Source organism: Xylaria bambusicola, assembly GCF_022495145.1.
Source record: "Xylaria bambusicola strain CBS 139988 unplaced genomic scaffold F5B22scaffold_4, whole genome shotgun sequence".
Lineage (NCBI taxonomy): Eukaryota > Fungi > Ascomycota > Sordariomycetes > Xylariales > Xylariaceae > Xylaria > Xylaria bambusicola.
In genome coordinates this window covers 503,731-522,379 of record NW_025953557.1, presented here as the reverse complement: position 1 = coordinate 522,379, position 18,649 = coordinate 503,731, and the positions used below count along the sequence as shown (strand labels likewise).

General features: G+C 48.7%; 7 protein-coding genes across 7 annotated transcripts; 2 read left to right on the top strand and 5 right to left on the bottom strand.

Moving 5' to 3' along the window:
* Positions 1-104: 104 nt before the first annotated feature.
* On the bottom strand, positions 105-1,910 carry F5B22DRAFT_341882 (P-loop containing nucleoside triphosphate hydrolase protein). Its single transcript, XM_047970896.1, has 6 exons — positions 1,670-1,910; positions 1,231-1,558; positions 1,130-1,157; positions 859-1,056; positions 626-760; positions 105-544 (listed from the first exon to the last, which is right to left on the bottom strand). Exons 2-6 carry the CDS (start codon positions 1,362-1,364, stop codon positions 353-355), a joined length of 687 nt encoding a protein of 228 aa, XP_047834811.1. The 5' UTR covers positions 1,365-1,558; positions 1,670-1,910; the 3' UTR covers positions 105-352.
* A 1,289-nt stretch (positions 1,911-3,199) lies between these two features.
* On the top strand, positions 3,200-4,387 carry F5B22DRAFT_642467 (glutathione S-transferase; the record flags this gene model as incomplete). Its single annotated transcript, XM_047978129.1, has 7 exons — positions 3,200-3,295; positions 3,348-3,383; positions 3,437-3,515; positions 3,686-3,792; positions 3,845-3,902; positions 3,957-4,118; positions 4,176-4,387. 7 exons carry the CDS (start codon positions 3,200-3,202, stop codon positions 4,385-4,387), a joined length of 750 nt encoding a protein of 249 aa, XP_047834810.1.
* An 849-nt stretch (positions 4,388-5,236) lies between these two features.
* F5B22DRAFT_642466 (uncharacterized protein) lies at positions 5,237-5,735 on the bottom strand (the record flags this gene model as incomplete). Its single annotated transcript, XM_047978128.1, has 2 exons — positions 5,237-5,455; positions 5,568-5,735. 2 exons carry the CDS (start codon positions 5,733-5,735, stop codon positions 5,237-5,239), a joined length of 387 nt encoding a protein of 128 aa, XP_047834809.1.
* A 299-nt stretch (positions 5,736-6,034) lies between these two features.
* On the bottom strand, positions 6,035-8,869 carry F5B22DRAFT_342118 (uncharacterized protein). The gene has a single exon (XM_047970897.1). It carries the CDS (start codon positions 8,618-8,620, stop codon positions 6,671-6,673), a length of 1,950 nt encoding a protein of 649 aa, XP_047834808.1. The 5' UTR covers positions 8,621-8,869; the 3' UTR covers positions 6,035-6,670.
* A 248-nt stretch (positions 8,870-9,117) lies between these two features.
* F5B22DRAFT_633556 (ubiquitin-conjugating enzyme/RWD-like protein) lies at positions 9,118-9,736 on the top strand (the record flags this gene model as incomplete). Its single annotated transcript, XM_047976847.1, has 2 exons — positions 9,118-9,364; positions 9,483-9,736. The coding sequence occupies 2 exons, from the start codon at positions 9,118-9,120 to the stop codon at positions 9,734-9,736; spliced, it is 501 nt and encodes a 166-aa protein (XP_047834807.1).
* An 849-nt stretch (positions 9,737-10,585) lies between these two features.
* Positions 10,586-11,503, bottom strand: F5B22DRAFT_589997 (uncharacterized protein). The gene is made up of 2 exons (XM_047973776.1): positions 10,946-11,503; positions 10,586-10,869 (listed from the first exon to the last, which is right to left on the bottom strand). The coding sequence occupies exons 1-2, from the start codon at positions 11,315-11,317 to the stop codon at positions 10,813-10,815; spliced, it is 429 nt and encodes a 142-aa protein (XP_047834806.1). The 5' UTR covers positions 11,318-11,503; the 3' UTR covers positions 10,586-10,812.
* Positions 11,504-13,721: 2,218 nt separating this feature from the next.
* Positions 13,722-18,595, bottom strand: F5B22DRAFT_642462 (uncharacterized protein; the record flags this gene model as incomplete). Its single annotated transcript, XM_047978127.1, has 3 exons — positions 13,722-14,914; positions 15,071-15,217; positions 15,343-18,595. 3 exons carry the CDS (start codon positions 18,593-18,595, stop codon positions 13,722-13,724), a joined length of 4,593 nt encoding a protein of 1,530 aa, XP_047834805.1.
* Positions 18,596-18,649: the final 54 nt, after the last annotated feature.

The window sequence follows — 18,649 nt, the reverse complement described above, 5'->3', positions numbered from 1 at the left end:
AGTGCTGTCTCACCTTGTGGTCTTCGGTATCACAGTAACAGTGTCCAGTCCCAAAGGTGAGGCCCATCACGTAGACAGATTTCTCGAACAGTCAAGGGGTGTTTTTAGCCATAGTGATATCTCTAACTCTTGAATATTAGTCTCTCCGTCGTAAGCGACTTGTACTTTTGGTACTTTCTCCTACATTGAGATTAAGCTAATCGCATTTACACGTCAATAGCATGGCATCATAGCTCGCCCGTATTGGTTCTCTGCCAAAGCAGTCACCAGTATTATACACTCGCCCGGCCGTTCAATGTCGCTAGTCCACAAATGTAGAGGCATGACGAACGCATCTATCACGTCACTATTTTTATCTGAAGCAGAGAAACTCCGCCAAGCCAGAGAGATGATCGGGATTCTTTGTCTCTAGCTCTCCTAGCGCCTCGCGTCGGTCGTAGACCGCTCGCACGCCCTCCTCAAAGACGCCGACGATGCCTTGGCCCGTCTTCGCAGAGCACTCGACATATCTAGTAGCGCCAATTGCCGTTGCCGTCATAGCTCCCTATTCGCCTGGCCGTTAGAATTTCTCCGCATACGCCGAGGTGACGGCAGCCGATGTTAAGACTAGGAGCAGGGCACTGACCTCTGTAGCGGTGATCCGTGTCTCAAGGTTCGGATACAGCGGAGCCCAGAGACTAGCGCCGACGCGCTGATCCGTCTTCGTGCCGACGAAAATAAGGGGAGCGCCGCGAGTATAGCGCCGAATCTGTGTGATCCACTAGACTCACAACATCATTATTAGCAGGTAAGTCATAAGGGAAGTTTGGGCGAGTGCGCCGGGCAATATGGAAGCAAATGAGACGTCAGAGCACAAACCTGAGTACGCGCATTGTTGAAGGATCGTACGCTGTTGACGCTGAAGCAGAGGAACACAGCATCCCAGGCCAGATAGCTGAGGCGCGCAAGCTGCTCCAATGCGATATCGCCGGCAGTGTCCCATAGCTCTATATCGGTATCCTGTTCGTCGACTGCCACCACTTTGTGGAACAGCTCATAGTGCGTCGGGCTATAGTGCTATTTGACCAATTATTACACAACCATGATTCGGAGGAGGAATAATCATTTCATAGCCGTGGGTATGAAGTACCTGAGTAAACGTATCGCGATAGAAACGTCTGATAAGCCTACATTAGCAGCGCAGAGAGAAGGGAGGATTGAGCAAACTACCAGAACAGGAATGCCACATACAGAAGGACACTGGATTTGCCACATGCGGCATCTCCCACAAACACGAATCGCATCTTGGGGCGGTCAATGAGCATGAAACTTGGAGTTCCTGGCGAGGGAGTGGGTTCTGGTGCCGGCGTCCCTAGGCGAGACATACGTGAATCCGGTCTTTTGGATAAGCTGCTATATCGAGATGGCGTGACGACACGATGGCAAGCGTTGGAAATCCGATTCACGAGACCACGACCAGTGCTAAAGAGTCTGCTGCGACGTGATTCCGTTGGTTTCCGGTACCCTGCTGCTGGGCTTGTCCTCGCCCGTTTGTGGCGGTGGTCTTCGAGGCTAGAATCTTCATCGAAGTCTTCAGTACCCTGAGAGGCTAGTTGGCTTCCATCCAGCGAAAACATCTCGCTGAGACAAATGTGAAGTGAGAGAGTTAACTATTTAGGTAGCTACTTACGAGAGAATGCTTGAGATTTTGGTAATGGGCTGGCTCGAGGGGCTCCTCACGGCGTACGTGAACCGGTAGTTGGTTTATCCATTGTCTAATCGGCTCCTTCGTAGGCTTCCAGAGATCGGAGATGGAAAACGTGAAGCCTGAGGTTGGAATGCGGTGTTCATCTCGTGACTTCGCTGGCAAGCTAGTATCTAAGTCGGACACTGCAGCAAATGGAGTAGAGTCCATAGCCGTTAGATGACCAGTATACTGAATTCAATCACAAGCGATACGGTGAGGGTTGGCAGACGAGAAGAAGGTCGAAGAGAGCATGTGTGCGGGTTTATTACAAAGATGGGAGTTGGGTATGTGGCTGCCATTGACAATTGGAGGTGGTTGCTGTAGCAAGCCTACTTCATTAGATGTTTATATATGCTTGTGGACGTAGTATCCATTCATTCGCATGTTTGTTCTTCCAAAAGACGGCAACAAGGTGATTAGGAAGTAGACAATAGAACGAGGTAACGGAGAAACGCCAACTCTCAGTTAATCGCAATCATTCACTTAGCATTTTCACAGAAAGGAAAGTCAGCGTCATGAGTTTTAGAGGTTGATGGATTATTCATGACATGTCCCATGTCGACATCGTTATTGTTCTCTTATCTTTGGAACGGGCGATCTATCCCAACTGATGGAGGTGGTTAAGCATCCCGTCGGAAAGGCGGTGTATGTATAGATAGACATAATACTTGCCGATGCTGGTAACGCGAAGGCCTGTACATCGCCATCATCAAATGCATACCTGCCGTGTCTATACACTGGTACCTAGAAACTTGAAGACCTGGGATAACATTAAAATAATCCGATGACCCTCCCCTCACTAGAACACACCAGCGGCATCTTGTTTCTATATAGTAACACGAAAATCTCATAGATGGCACAAATATCAAATCTTGTCTGTCATGCATGCAATCACACGTGCAGTTGCTGTCCGGGGAAAGCCCGCGGATTTGACTACAGATCTTAGCAAGGTTAGTAATTTGAGAACATTTAGAGTCCATAGCAGCACACGCCGTGCTTTTACTGGTTATATTCTTCATCGAACGACCTGGTCCATCTTCCCATAACGGTGCTTCGCCGAAATATCCCCACTCTGGGACCTGTGTTGAAGCAGTGGGGTTATATGCCGTCGAGGCTGTAATATCTTGTATGCAGCTGAACCCAACATCACCGCAATACCATGTCTTGAAGAGTGAGCACTCTAGGAGCTAGTCTATTTTTGTATGTTTTATAATCATTATGACAAAGCCAAGTTAGAAATCGAGGCGGTATAGTCCCCCACATTATGACAGCATCGTGATTTCTAAGCACGAAATCCATCTAAGTTGACCCCTCCGCGGAAGACTCCGCTCTTGCACTTGCGGTCACCATGCGTATATATAGGCCTTAGCATCGCGAGTAGAGACACCTTACTCTGGCCGTACCATAGAGAAATCATAGCCTCCAGCAAGTACTAGATCGAATTTTCCAGACGAACCCCAAGTGTCTATCACCATGGCTATCCCCACAGATATCCACATCTACACGGCGCAGACGCCCAATGGGATCAAAATCTCCATCTTGCTGGAGGAGCTTAACCTGCAATACAAGGTCTGTGTTTCATATGTAGCTATTTTGAGTTCTTGACGCTGACTACGTGAAGCACACCACCATCGAGTTCAGTAAGAACCAGCAGAAGGTACGCAGACCGACCAGATTAGGTTGGCAGATGCACTAACGATGCTTGCATAGGAGCCTTGGTTTTTGGAAATCAATCCCAATGGTCGAGTTCCGGCTATGACAGACACTCTCGATGGCAAGCAGATCCGAAGTGAGTACTGTCTAAAGTTATTTTCTCTTTTCATTAAGTTTTGCGCGGCTCAAAAGGAAGATTGCGAGGGTTGGGGGTTGCCTCCTTTCTCAAGGATACCTACATTCTTGATATATGCATGATCACCGCATCATCGGAGAGGGGATTTGGGCTAACACGCTGATTCTTAGTCTTCGAAAGCGGTGCTATGATGCAATACATCGTTGATCGATACGACAAAGATCACAAGGTGTCTTATCCGTTTGGAACGCCAGAGTACTACGAGACCAACAGCTGGGTAAGAGGTAGCAACCAATGACCTTCAAAACGGAAACTGACTTCTGTATTAGCTCATGTGGCAGATGGGGGGTCTTGGGCCGATGCAGGGTCAACTCAACCACTTCAACCGTATGCCCTGCGATCAGTAACATGTCTTGCAGCTTGATACTCACTGTGACATAGGCTACGCCCCTGAGAAGATCAAGTACGGAATCGATAGATACAGAGCGGAAGTGCGCCGTCTATACCGCATAATGGACGAGACTCTAAAGAAGTCTCCCTATCTAGCTGGCGACAAGTATACCATTGCCGACATTGCTAGCTGGGGCTGGGTCGCCCTCGGAAGTATGTTTTCGAAAGCCATCAAATCCCAGAGCAGAGTGATAACTAACGGCTTAATAGAAAATTCTGGCGTCGACCCTAAAGAATATCCCGCGCTGAATGACTGGATTCTGAGGATCTTGAAGCGGCCAAGCGTCGAGAAAGGCCGACATATTCCCTCGACACATCCCTATGAATCTATTCAGGAGATGACAGAAGAGCAGATTGAGGCAAAGTCTGCTGCCAATAGGGCTTGGATCTTGAAGGGCCAGGAGGATGAGCTGAAGAGATGAGGGCATGAGATATGCCGAGTGAAACTCGTTGTAATACGTTAGTGGAGGTCTGTTACGCTATCCATTAACACAATTACGAAAGATGTTAGAAGTGATAGTCCATTCTGCTAGTAACTAAGTATAAATTAGACGGTCGTATTCACAGTGGGAAATACCACCTAGCCAGCATTTTATTTCTGTGATACTGAGGAAGATAGTACAACTCCTGTTAAGATAGATTCCATGTTGCCGTTATTGAGCTCGATGATGTAGTTGTGAGGGTATACCGTAAGTACTATCATCTATGCCAAAGCATAGGAGGGGCTTAACTCCTTTTGTACTTAGCATGTAGGAATATGTAGCGGCGTTTTCATGTTTCTGTTGAGCGAAGGGATTGGCAAAGGGTTGTATTGATGTTGTAGAGTAGAAGTTCTAGTCACTGAAGGAATCCACTGTGAGGGGTAATATAGCCACACCCACCGCACCTGCCAACAGTTTCCTACAAGTTGGAAGGAGCAGAGCATGGCATTTCACATTTTTTTAAGCTTGACAATAAGACATTCAAAGCTGGCATTGGGATGATGTAACTGTATTGACCACAACTTCGTGGTTGTGAATAACCTGCTTATACTACCTATCAAAGGTGAGGCCTGGTCATGCGCATGGAACTATTCTTAAAAAATCAAAGTGTCCGGTAACTTCCGACCGAAAAAAAAAAATCGAATCATGTGCAAACCATTTAATCGTGAGTTTTGGGCAAGAGCAGCAAGGAGCACCACATCCTTGAAGGTCATGCAGATATGTACTTGGGTACACATGTAGTTGATGTGAGATGTGATAACGCCGTCAATTGCTTTTTGCTGCCCGAGCTCAGACCTCGCCATCCTGATCATCGGCATCCATGTCCTCATTGTTGATAGCATCAGCGGCCTCTTCGACGGCGTTCGTCGCCTTCTTCGCCTTGGACGATTTACCCGACTTCGACACCTTGGTGTTCGCATTGTTGGGCTTGGGCTTGGCGGGGCTCGCATTCTGACCGGCGCTAACGCCGTCCAGGCCTAGCTTTTTGCGTATCTGACGAACGCGGACCTAGGAGAAGAGACCCCGGTGAGTGTACTGCCGAGAAAAAAGATGAAGGCATGAATAAATGACTGAGTTGGTGAACCGAGAAGAGAGCGCAAACTCAGTAAGAGCGACATACCTTGGCGACATTGGTGTTTTTAAGCTTCATCTCTTTAGCGAAAGCGTCCCAATCCAGCTCCAGCTGGCGGGGAAGGTGCTTGAACATTATGGTACAGAACTTGATATCAACAGCGGTGAACTTTGAGTCGCCCGCGCCGGAGTCAGTGGCCTCCTTATTAGAAGCCATGGTGTTTGCGTACAGCAGACAATGTAGATGACGATGTTGGCTGTGGGAAGATGACAATGTAAGTTGCCTGTCACAGCAGAGGAAAGAAACGCCGGTAAATGTTGGTGCAGCGCTGAAGGTATGACGAATATGTTGGACGCTTGATCCCTCAGAATGAGATGCGTGTATCACAGTAGGAGATAGCCTCTCTGATCTGTGTGAAAGCGGGAGATGATGAGATCAGGAAACGGCAGGCACGGCGCAAGAGGGTTGAATATAGTAGGATAATGGTGACGTGTGAGGGAAATGTGAGCAAAAAAGGGAAAAAAGTTGTTTACCTTCTTTTGTAATGACAGATGCCACAGCTGGTGAGGCTGATAAATTTGCGGTTTGAACTGTGAGCTGTGACAAAGTCAGGTAGTGCTACTAGTTGTTGATGGAAGACGAGGTTGTTGAGATGGTAGGGAAGCGCAAGTAAGGCTAGAACTTCGTGCTTTGGTTGGGAGGGCAGATGTAAGAGGAATCATAAAAGCCATGTCAATTCAGAGTCCCAAGTTATACTTACCCTTGGGCAGAGACTGAATCCAGAAAGCGAAGTACGTACTGATGATATAGGTGCGATTGTTGTTGGGATGGAGTTGTTTGGAATCGTCTGTGCAGGAATTGGAGAGAAGAGAGCTGATAGGTTGAGACGATGGAGGAAAAAGAAAGGAACGCGAAGAAATCCAGTCTAAACGCCCTGTGTCCGAAAGTCAGGGCAGTAACAGTTTTTCAAGTACCTACGGAACGCACGTTCTGTTGATTGCTATGAAAGTTGAACCCATATTGTGTAGCTATTTCACCCTATCAGGTACCTTCACGTTTTACCAACATAGCTATCATAGTATATTTACACTTCGTAATAATACATTTGCTATATACATAGGTACATGCCACGGTACGTAATGCGTGGCGCTCTACTTTAACTCCTTTAATAACTTCCCCGCTCTCATGATCAAATCGTTAGCTCTGTTCAGGTTCTCGTGTGCATCGCCGGCATCCCTCTGTTGCTTCCCGCTCAAGCTTTCGTTGAGAGCAGAAGCCATGGTTTCTTCAACACCCTTCACTGCTTTTCGACCTTCTTCTCTAACTTCACCCTCCCAAAACTGCCGAGCTGTCTCCCACTGCTGCTGCATTCTTCTCATACTCCATACAATCCCAAGTGCGGCAACAGCACCCGCCTCATACAGTGTCGTCGTGAGAGTGCCAATGTATACTAGGGCGCCCAGTGCAGTTGTTAATCCCGAGGTGGTGAGAGTTTGCAGGACTAGCTTCTGAGCAAGTGCCTGTAGACCCGGCACTGTTTCTGTTTGCAAGTACACACGGGTTTTTGGAATATTCGTCGGCCACATATTTTGTTGTTTTGAGGCCTCAACGGCCTGCGAAGTTGAGACTGTGTTCTCAGGCTTATCGTCAGTAATGGCTGTCACGTAGGAGTGAGTTGACACTTGAGGGCGTTTGAACAAATCGATCCCTGCTTGTCTCATCTGACCAGCTAGGAAGATTGAACTCCTTTCGGCCTGGGGTAGGAATTTCTGGGCCAGAATTTCACTTGTGAGCATATTCACATCATCCACGCGCCAGAATAACTTCCACCAGCCTAGCTTCCGCCATCGTCTGCTGGAAAAGGCAACATCTAGTTGCTCCTGTAGCTCAGAGTGGGCGCTCTCAGCCCACTCAGACAAGCCCTTCTCGATGCTACGTAAAGATTCACTTGCGTTGGTAGAATTTGCAGAAAGCTCGAGGGTTCCTCTATTCTCTGCTCGTATAGAATCTGACGTCTTTCTGAGGAATGAAGCAATATGTTCTCGAACTGGTGGTTTTGTTACGTTGTTGGGTGCCGCGAGAATATCATTTTTCAACCAATCCGCCAGTTTAGGAATATTGCTCTGAAACCATAAGTGTTCATACTCGATAGCATTGCCAATGTTTTTGCGCACTAAGCTTAATCCAACATTTGCGATACTGGCGTCAATGGCAATAATTGGCAACCCCCCTGTTTCGGTGGGCCTGTATTCAGGCATATTGACGGCGTATTCAAGCAACATGGAGTTTTCTGGAGCCGGCATTGTCAATATAGATGCTGCACCACGAATTCCGTCGGCGACAACTAACGCCTTATGAACAGGTGTAGCTATAGAGCTATATCGTCCATCATTCGACGTCGGGATATCCACAGTTGGAACCAGCACCGTATCTTCAAGCCCCCCTGATGCGCCGTTATCTACCGCGCGAGAGAAAGGCTTCGTAGGCGCAAGCAAAATTTCAAGATTATGTCCATTTAAAGTGGCGGATGATACGTGAATCTCTCTCAATAGAGTTTCCTTAGTGAGTGAAATGCCCGATTTGGTTCCGTGATTCTCCGCACCAATGCGAATTATGACAGGCTCTACGAGATCGTGTTGGTCGATCTCCTGCTCCCAAGGCTCGAGGTCTTTCAGAGGATCCGCCAGCAAGAGTTTCAGTACATCTCTTGCTATGTTGGGCGGGGAGGACCCGTCGGTCAGACCAAGTATTGCGACACGTATCGATTCGTTCCCCGGCTGCTGTCGCAGTCCATTGAGGGCGAGCTGGAGACGGGGGAGGTTAACATGACTCGCGGCGTACTTCTGCAGGTCTAGGAGTATCGACTCGAGTTCCTTGCGAGGGTCTGGCTGTGCGTCAATAGGGGTTGTGGCAATGGTTGTCCCACAGCGCCGTGAACGGGCGAGTGACGGTCTTTTCGGGTATCGCGCAGCCCGCTGTCGGCTGGGATCGGAGAACAAACAAAAGCAACAAGTCGATTGTCTTTGGGGGTGTGCATATCTCTTGTGTATAACTCCCTGGTGTCCATACAGCCTCAATTGGGCAGGCAACCTGGGAGGCATGTTACCTGTAGGGGGGCTTGGTGATCATTGGCAGTTGGGCAAGCAAAAGTCGGAGCTCTAAAAGCTTCGAGTCGAGGCTACAGAGAGAAAATGGCGTCACATTCAGCTGAAGTATGGTACCTACCTAGGTAGGTATCTTCTCCGTTAGGTACCTACTACGTACTGTACTTACTTACCTAGGTAGGTATGTAGTGTAGAGCTCCACTACCAGAGTGCTCCCAAGGCTCCTACCCCACCTCACCCACCTCAGTAGGCCCCTTCCAAGTCATCTAGCTACCGGTACCTATATTTACATAAACCGAACAATGTCATCCATACCCTTTGGGCCATCATCTATGCCAGTATCGGCTCCCACCCATTGAAGAAGCAGTTAACCTAGCAAGTTTTAGAAATACAATTCGCTATTTATAGTCAGCCTTTCACACTGTCCACCTGTGCATTCTATTCGTTCTGAGGGCATATCCCGCCCTTCCCGCCCTTCCCGCAACGTACAAATCATGTCGCAAGCTACAGCCCAGCGTCGGCTCCTCGGGGAGTATAAAGCACTCTCAACCAACCCGCCGGAGGGCATTACCGCTGGTCCTGTCAACGAGGATGATATGTTTGTGTGGGAGGCCCTGATTCAGGGACCAGAGGGCACTCCTTTCGAAGGCGGCATCTTCCCTGCCGAGCTGAAGTTCCCGCGGGATTACCCCCTCGCACCCCCCAAGATGACTTTTATAGGAGAGATATTTCACCCCAATGGTATGTCTTCTCCTCTCCTTTTTTTCTCCTCCGTCTTTTTATTTTGCATCTCTGTAACGGATTTCCCCCAGATTCAGCTTAAAATGTCGGACAGCAACTGACGACTATCGTGCTATAGTATACACCAATGGCGTCGTATGCATTTCGATCCTCCATCCTCCAGGTGATGACCCGAACCAGTATGAGCACGCCTCCGAACGATGGAGTCCTATCCAATCTGTCGAAAAAATCTTAATTTCCGTCATGAGCATGTTGGCTGAGCCCAATGACGAGAGCCCAGCCAACATAGAAGCAGCCAAGATGTGGCGAGAAAACCGTGCTGAGTATGAGCAGCGAGTGCGCGACGGTGTCCGTCGTATGTTAGGGCTCTAGTGGAACGGACCGCGACCTCCGAAGCTGTGCAATTTGCAGCACTCATGTCCCTGTCGGGGAATAAGGCAGACCATTATTCGATCTTTGTGTTTCAGGGAAGAACAAAACTCGCGAGATGTCATGGATGAATCTAACCCCTCTCCATCAACTGGCGATTATCCTAAAACTGAAGCATCTACAAGCTCCGTAGGCAAACAGAAACGGACTGAGCGGAGGGAAGATCCACCCGATTTTCAAGAGGGTGTAAGCTCGCCCGCCACCTTGGTTGACGCCCTTAAAAGCCTGTTGAAGGGGATTCTTAGGAGATCCTAACGCCCAACAGAAAATGGTTGCAAAGTCGACAACAGCAGAGGCAGGCTCGTTGTGGGAACATCTAAAGGGGCAGGCGTAGTGAATTAATGAGAAAAATCCTATGTACGCCCCAGAGTCTAAAGGAGTTGAGATTAAAGGCGTCGACGTCGAAACGACCAATTTCGGGGATATTAAATGCCATGGCGTCAAGATACTTGGCGTTGAAATTTTAGGACATTAGAAACGATCAAGGAGGACTTGATAGCAACTTGCATGCAATCTATCCACGCAAGTTGCTAACATGACCTTCGACGGTGTTATCCTCGGTGGAGTCGAAATCACCAAGATCCGAGTTATTGGATGTTTGACTACAGAGAAGAAGGGCAAATAATTCTTTTTTTTTTTACCATGACGAAGTTTTCGTTATAGCTCGACGTAACCCTCTGATTGCGCGATCCCTTCTGAGCAAGAAGTGCATACGCTCTACTTATGCCAGGACCAAATTATGATTAAACATGGCGTTATAGCATATTCAAGATGCATTAATGCTAGCTGGCTGAGTGGTTCTTGCGAAATAATTCTATTAAGATAGCGTTGTCTATTTATGTACCTAGAAATCAAGCGCATCCATTTGCATACCAGTCATCGCTACATGAACGTTTTCGTTGTAAACCCACAAACGCCACTCATTTTGCAATCAACTCAGACTATATTAACCTACTAAGGGTTGGAATAGGAAAGTGCAGTCCCGTGGCCTTAGGAACCTCTTGTCGAAATCCAGCCTCTTAGGTTGTGATCTTAATTGTAGAGTTGAAAGAACGCAAATTAGTCGAGCCAGAAGCCTGTGTCATCATGCGTTAGAGTGGGGGAAACCAAATGGAAAAGGCCATGGCAAAAAAAAAAAAAAAAAAAGCTTACGCCGACGAGATATGGCACAGCGGCTACAAGCAGCCAGTCCCCTTCCGGCTGGTTCTCGGGGATGGCGACATCGACAGTGAAGCTATTGAGCTTCGCGATACCGGTTCCGTATAGGTTCGTGTATCCGATTTGCGTACCGATATAGATCTCGCCATTTTCACCTTGTCCGCCATACCTGGGGGGTGCCAAACCCCAGGCGATGTTGAAGTCCTCCCAATTCTGGATATAGATGGACGTGCCCAGTGTAATTGTGATGTTCTCACCGGCCACCACTGTGGCCGGCGCGGTCATTTTGCTAATCATTGGCCCAGCCGAGGCGAGCGGTAGTAGACTGGCGAAAGCCGCAGCTGTGAGGGACTTGACGGAGACCATTTTGAGGGCAGCGAATATTATCTTTTTGACTATAGAGAGAGTAGATAGATATTGCACTCGACGGTTCGATATTGGCGGTATTTAGTGGTGGATTATGAGCAAGTGTGTGTATGTTGATATGATACGATGATGATGCTACTGATACAATTGAGAACGAGACAGTAACCTAGGAGAATAGATTTATTTATACTGCAAGCCTATCACCTATTACCTATGACGACGACACGACAAAGAAGCCTCAGCTCGGGCACTGCCCTGGTCAGAGTCTGTCACACCACGTACAAAGAGACATATACTGCAGGGAGAGGATCTACGGCGTCCTCCTTACTGCTGCTGCGAGCGTTGACGTAGGTAGCTCCCAGTCAGTCACGCTTACATACTTACAGTAGGTACCTACAGTAGTCACTCGAATAAGCGCGAGTATTCAGTAGGCGAGTAGGTAACAAATATTGAGAATACGAAGTGATCGACAGCCGCAAGTGCCGCGTCCTCCCGAGAGCACGGATGACACCACAGCGCATGGCGGGGGACAGGGGTGGGCTGCATTCAACGGTTCCAATGGCTTTTTGCATTGCTCTGCTTTTACTTGACTTTGCATCCATCCAATAACTTACATTCATTACCAAATCATAGGCAAAGACCACTGCAGCTTGCCCAGCGCCCCCCGTCGTTAACTCCTCAACCAAGTATCACAGCGTTCACTCTTTCACCATAGACAAAAATACCATCGACTCGGTTAATTGAACAACAAATCGTCATGCTTTCTCCTACACTAGATTCTGTTGGCTCAACAGGCATACCTAGTCTAGGACATCCTCACCGCCACATTCGAATCCAGACGTTTGTTACACGGTAGGACGTCGGACGACCAACACGATGATTGGACAGCCCATGAGAAAGAGAGCAGAGCCCAACGCAGTCAGCAGATACGGGGAAAGCTATGTATCATACGAAGTAAAGTGGTGAGTCAGTCTAGGTAGAGCTTACTGGGGCATTTCAGCTGAGTTTTCAGGGCGGCCAGCTGTTGTTGTTGGTCGCCGATGCGGCTCAGTTTACCTACGGGACAATAAGGCATTAATCCGACTTCGATCGCCAGCCACAAAACAGCACATCACAACGTGCCTTACCTGGACTGGTCTGACGGCCTAACCATCGTACCGCCGCCCTTACTTACCTCCGCGCGTCCTAGGCCTAATTATAGCATTACGAACTTGGCCCTAGGTGGCTACCCAGGTAATTATTAATGGCAACTTGCCGTATCTACTTATTTAATCGCCCTTAGATAGACAAACAGTATTCAGCAATTCACATCAATGCACGTACCTCCACATGCAAACACGACCTTAGAAAAACAGTACTCGAGCAATGAGGCGAACCTGGTGCAGCCAGCTCTGAATATTACTGTTTTAGATACGCGAACTCCACAGACGTAGCATCATAGGTTTTCGCATCGGCGGCGCAAAAACAACTACACAATCGCCTATAGGCTTAAATTCATTATCTATCAAATCCCAAAAAATAGGCGATCGATAGCCCAATCCACCATTAAGACATTGTTTAGGGCGTATTTTGATTTTATTTCTATTTTACTCTGTATCTACTCCGAGTTCGTAGACTCTATATCTCCGCTATGCTCGTCAAGTCCAAGCTTGGGGTTATATTCACTACCCCTCAACCCATAAACCCACAAATTCAATATATACTTATCAATACTTCATTTCACGTATATGTCTAGGCAGTCGTATTGTCCTTGGCTCATAAATCACACGAGTCTTACATCATCTGGCCCTGGTGGCGAAGTTACGGGGTTTCTGACAGCCGTTGACAATGGCGTATACTTTACCCCGTACATAGTTACTTTGCTCACTTCCATGTCTAACAGGTATGCACTCATGCTTGGTATCCTGTACTTGTAATGTCCCTCCCAGGCTCTTCCTCAATCACGGGAGAGGCATGTAACGTTGTATCAGCTCTCACAGAATATTCATGGCCATTGCCAGATGGGGTGGTGACATTCATCCGCGGCTAAACGCGCTAGGAATTCCATGCTCTAAATCAAGTCTCGTGTTGTTCATATAACGGTGTAAGAAAACACGGCCTAACAGGAACCATCTAAGACTCGATGTTAGGTGGCTCAGCATACAAAAATCATTGTAGTATTTGGTTTCAGTAGAACGATTTATACCACATCGTCCAAAGTCCCGCGTATCCTCCCTCCCAGCGCTTAAACAACGATAAATAATGCACAAGGCTCATCACAACTCGTGTCCTAAACGGGGAATGATGTGCTACTATGAAAACTCCGAATAATGGTCCTCCTTACTTCAAAATTACTCAGTCTTAGACTAGAACCCATGCCTGATATATTTTTCCACTTTTAGTAATGACTGAACTTGATGCCTCATTATGAGAAGAAGTCTCCCCAGCTATCTCCGGAATAATCAACAGAGGTCACCGCAACGTCACTGGTCGCGGCGATAGTGAAACTCTCGTCCACACTAAACGCCGTTGTGCTATTATCGGTATAGACGGCAGAGTTGACATCATAACCGAGAGCTGTACTGGTAGTGATATCGGTATTGCTGAATGAGGTCATGTCGGAGTAGTTTGCATTGTTGTAGGTTGTGTCTGCAACAATCGTTGTAGAATTGTCGATTACAATAGTGTTGTTCACTTCCGTATTGTCTACATACGTGTTGTTCGCGGAATAGGCTGAGTTATCTGTGTAGGCCGTTTCAGCCAAATAACTGTTGTCCGCATATGATGCGGGTGCCGGAGCTGGAGCAGTAGAGTGATATGCCTGTTCGTGGGTCTCTGCACTGTGCGCAGCACTACTTGGGCCGGGTTGCGATGCGTGATCCTGATGAGCATAGCTCTGTGTGTTACCATGTGCAGTTTGTGGTTGAGGATGATCGGGACGAAGAGCGGTACCCACAGCGGTACCAACCAATGTAGCGACGGCAGTAGCCGTCATAGGATCAATGCTCATGTGGTCATTAGAAGAACTTGCTACCGGTCGTACGCCGTTCACCATGACTGGATTCACTGGTGGGTATTGCGGTTGCTGGTAGAAACTAGCTTGCGCCTGAGCTTGAGCATTCAAGTTCACAGCTATGCCAGCTTGTAAGGCGGGATTCTGAATTTGAACAATAGGGGGTCGACCTAGGGTTTGGATCCCAGCTGGCTGTTGTAGAGGTTGGGCGTGTCCAGGCTGAGATTGTCCTAGATGAGGATGGCCTGATTGCGGGTGACTTGGTAGTGTTGGTTTTATCTGTCCTGGCTGGGGCGGGTGTGGATGTCCTAGGTGTTGAGGGTGGCCTAGCTGAGGCTGATTTGGATGTCCTGGTTGAGGTGGTTTTGGCTGTCCTGCCTGAGGTTGATGCAGGTATTGATGTTGCTGTAGAGGTTGCGGTTGTAATTTTCCCGGTGGTTGTTGACCGATCTGCGCGAGTTGAGCCTGAGTAATGGCACCTGGCACTCCATGGGTCTGTGGGGGTGCCGTTTGAGCATGCGTTAGAGGTGGACGAGTTGCATTTGTGTAGATATTGTTTGCAAGCTGAGCACCAGCACCAGCATTGACTCCAACAGACTCGGCCACTTGATATCAACTGTCAGCAATCTCTTTCTCTTAAGAATCCTTTTCAAGGCTAAAAACTCTGACATAGCTAGTTCTCTCGACTAACTACTAGGACTTTGGGTCTCCGTGTCTGTAGCAAAAGAAAAAGAGACAATAACACGCTGGGTAGTACTTACAGATAGCACCGCCAATAGCAACCCCAGTCTGTTTAAGGGCAGGACTCTGAAACATCTTTTTCGCCCATTTCTTCATTCCCTTACCTGCCTCCGAGAGAGCAGCGCCCGTTTGTGAGGAGCTCGGTGGTTTCCCTTGAGGTAAGGTTACTATTACACACGGTAGCGTCAGTAATTGCCAAGTAGACAAGGGCCAGCTCATGTCTCGGGAGCACGCAGGAGCAATGAGGCCCGGAACCCGCCTAAGGGGTAAATAGAAGACTCTAGAGACTAACCTGACGCTATCGGCGGCGGTGGAAACGTGTTTTGCCCACCAACTACTTGTGGACTCCCCGTCAATGTTGGCATTGGCGCCTGCGGGGTATAAACTTGGTGAGACGCTACTGATGTTGGATGCGAGGCCATCTGTGGTGGCTGTTGCTGTTGGTTGGGAGGGGACGATTGGTGTCCTCCGGTACCTGGATGAGACTGCTGCTGCGGAGGCTGCACATGAACCTGAGATGAAGCTGGCCCATGTGTGACGTGTCCCTGGGACGAGTTCGTCATTACATTCATTTGAGCTGGCAGCGTAGAATGTCCTGCTGGAGCACCTGGTTGCGCTGGCTGTGCTGGCTGCTGCCCAACTATAGCTTGCTGTGTATTGAACGCGGGCTTTGCGTAACTGTTATTCACTGGCTGCTGCACGAAGGGTTGAATGGGGGCTGATCCAATTTGCGAAGGGAGAGGTGTCACCTGCCCGGGAAGCATTGGATAAGGCTTCGCTGGTGGACTTGCGGCTGTGGATGTTTGTGCACTCGGTATTCCAGCCACAGAGGTTGGCACTGGATTCCCTACTTGTTGAGTGGGAAGATGAGCCGGCACTGATGAGGGTCGGATTGGGTTCGAAGTTGTTTGGTTGATGGTAATATTCGGTCCGGTATGGCTATTTTGGGTATTATTCATGGTAGCGAGTGTGGTTGATGGTGTAGAAGACTGGGAGATGTGAAGAGATGCGATAGACTGGGCTGGAGACGATACTTGGCTCTGAACGGGTGAAACGGCATGCGTCACAGGAGAGGGTTGCTGGTATGGTGACTGTGACGACATCTGTGCTGCCGTTGTGCTTGGAGCCTGGTATCCGAGAGGTGGCCGATCGGCAAATTCATGGCTTAATGACCCAGACAACACCTGCTGGTGAAGGGTTGGTTTCTGAGGAGCATTTTGAGAATGCCCGGTGATGGATGGTCCAGCCATCGAGCTCGGGAAAGAATTATTGTGCCCAGCGGGTATTTGGACAGCCCCATTGGTACTTGAACCAGATATGCCAGCATGTTGAACTTGCGGTGGTCGTGGGGCTATGTTATTCGCATAGTTGCTCGGTGCTCCTGTTTGGTATGATTGGTTCATGTGAGAGACATCATTTGCTTGAGAAGGCGGAGGCGAGGGTATAGGAGTGGTGAGAGTCTGTGGGAGAAAAGGCTTTGGAACGCTTCCTTGAGGCCCCAACGGTCCCAGCGGGATTGAGCTTGTACCTGGAGTTCCGACATGAGGGGGTGATGGGAGACCGAAGCTCTGGTTTTGGATGAGCGATCCTGAGAGAGGTGGGTGCGGGTATTGAGCCGTCTGTATCTTCTGTTCACTTTGTGTGATTTCGCTTCCGACATTGCTAGAGGAAGATACCACTATGTTCTGAGTCACTGCAGTTGCGTTGACGGAAGCGGGCTGAGATGGGTTGGCGGTAGCGGGACAGGTCAGCTCATTAGATTGATGTATATGAATTGCCGCTAATGGGGACTGCTCGTTGACTGTTTGTGGTACTGTGCTGGGGATATCTGCTCCTTCATTTGCCACACTAGGCACTGGCTTGTTGTTGTTTCCTGGTGCAGGAGTAGGCTGAGGAGTCAAGCTGCTAATCATAGAGATCACTTCAGAAATGTCGTCAGATGGTACCGATGCCAGGTTAGAGTCTTGTAGTTCAGCAATAGACGATACTTGCGAACTCTTGGAAGAATGCCGCTTAACGAAGTTCAATGGCGCAACCACAGGAGGTTGTCCATCAACATTGATGTGTGGCTGTGAGTCTATCCGGCTAGGACCTGAGGAGATAGGGTTGGTGGGCTTTGAGGGATTTGAAGAGACCTCTGCATGGATATGACCCCCATGATTAGAAATAGTTGAAAAGGTATTCGCATTTGGTTGGTCACAGTGACTGGATGGAATCTGGACCGTGTGCTCGGACTGAGGGTGAGGCAACGTACTCTCTTTAATGCTTGCATTAGAAGAGAGTGCTGGTATAGGCCCTGGTTTTCCACTAACTCTCCCAAGGTTGTCATTTTGGTTACTCGCCTGAAGGCCACCGGGCTTCAATACAGACGGGGTGTGCGGCAAAACATGATCCGCAGCCGAACCTACCACGTTGCTATTTGGCTGCATCCCAGGGACAAATTGTGTGCTGGTATTCACAGGCAAGACTAATTCCTGTGTGGAGCCATGAGCTGGTTGCAAAACTGTAGGTACAGGCGACACCTCGCCGTTTGAAATCGATGACACAATGGGGGCAGGTTTATTAGGGGCCGAGGGCGTTATCAAAGAGTTGGGGATACATCCAGGCGCTAACGACTCGGATTCAGAATCCTTTCGTCCAATAATCCCAAGTTCGCTATTCTGATTTTGAAGGACGGATGTTTGAGGCAAGGCTTCAATAGCTTCGCTGCGCCCCTGAGACGGGTGCTCGGCTATACCTTGTGTTGGCTTCCATGGTTGATACTTGTTCTGTTGGGGGCTGGTAGAGCCCGTGCTTGACAAGACTGGTTTCCTTCTTATCGAGGAAGCGCGAGGTGGAACACTATTGTTAGGTCTCGCGTTAGGTTTCAACTCCGAATAAGAGAATGATGCAGACGTTAGCGAAGACGGATCTACTAGCTGTGTCGTAGATTGCGTGGGGTGCGGATCAGGAGTCTTCTCCTCTACAGGGCTCTGATGTGTGGGAAGTTCGGCTAGCTCTTGCCCTGCATTTGTCTGAATTGGCGCTGGTATTATAGTTGTTCCATCTAGCTCGACTGGCGCAAGTTCTTCGGCACATTTAACTGTGTCTTGTGTAGCGAGTTCTGCGACAAATCCAACTGGGGATCGGATCTGTTGGCTGCTTCCAGGAAGTTCGGCAGTTTCTTCAGGATCATCCTCCCCAAGAGGGCTGATACTATTAAAGGCCCCCGGGAAATACGTTGGGTCAAAATATCCAGTCGCACTCATACCAAACTCATCTTCGACATCCTCAACCCTTTTTCTCTCTCTTTTGCTCCCACTTGTTGCAACGCCATTTCTCGCACCATTGTCCCAGCCAGAAATGCTTTGTCGCTTGGCCTGTTGCTCGATTACTAGGCGCTCTTCTGGACTAAGCTGGATGGGCCCTGTGCCGGCATCGAGGAGAAACTCTGCGTACTCATCTCCAGGTTGGGGGAAGTGGTATTGGACTGTCCCTGTCGCCTTGTAACGGAAGAGCCAACGCGTGCCATCATAATCAGACTCCCATCCTTCTGGGAGACTCATCATCGCAAACTATGTTGGGAGTGCTCGTATGCGGGCGCTACCGTGAAGCAAGAT

Bases quoted from the DNA above. Each gene is read 5' to 3' on its own strand.
- F5B22DRAFT_342118 (XM_047970897.1), bottom strand. From the start codon at position 8,620: ATGCCTCCCAGGTTGCCTGCCCAATTGAGGCTGTATGGACACCAGGGA.
- F5B22DRAFT_341882 (XM_047970896.1), bottom strand. From the start codon at position 1,364: ATGTCTCGCCTAGGGACGCCGGCACCAGAACCCACTCCCTCGCCAGGA. The intron at 1,057-1,129 runs GTACTTCATACC...TTGGTCAAATAG, and splicing joins ATCGCGATACGTTTACTCAG to CACTATAGCCCGACGCACTA. The intron at 761-858 runs GTTTGTGCTCTG...TTGTGAGTCTAG, and splicing joins TCAACAATGCGCGTACTCAG to TGGATCACACAGATTCGGCG.
- F5B22DRAFT_589997 (XM_047973776.1), bottom strand. From the start codon at position 11,317: ATGGTCTCCGTCAAGTCCCTCACAGCTGCGGCTTTCGCCAGTCTACTA. The intron at 10,870-10,945 runs GTAAGCTTTTTT...ATGATGACACAG, and splicing joins CTGTGCCATATCTCGTCGGC to GCTTCTGGCTCGACTAATTT.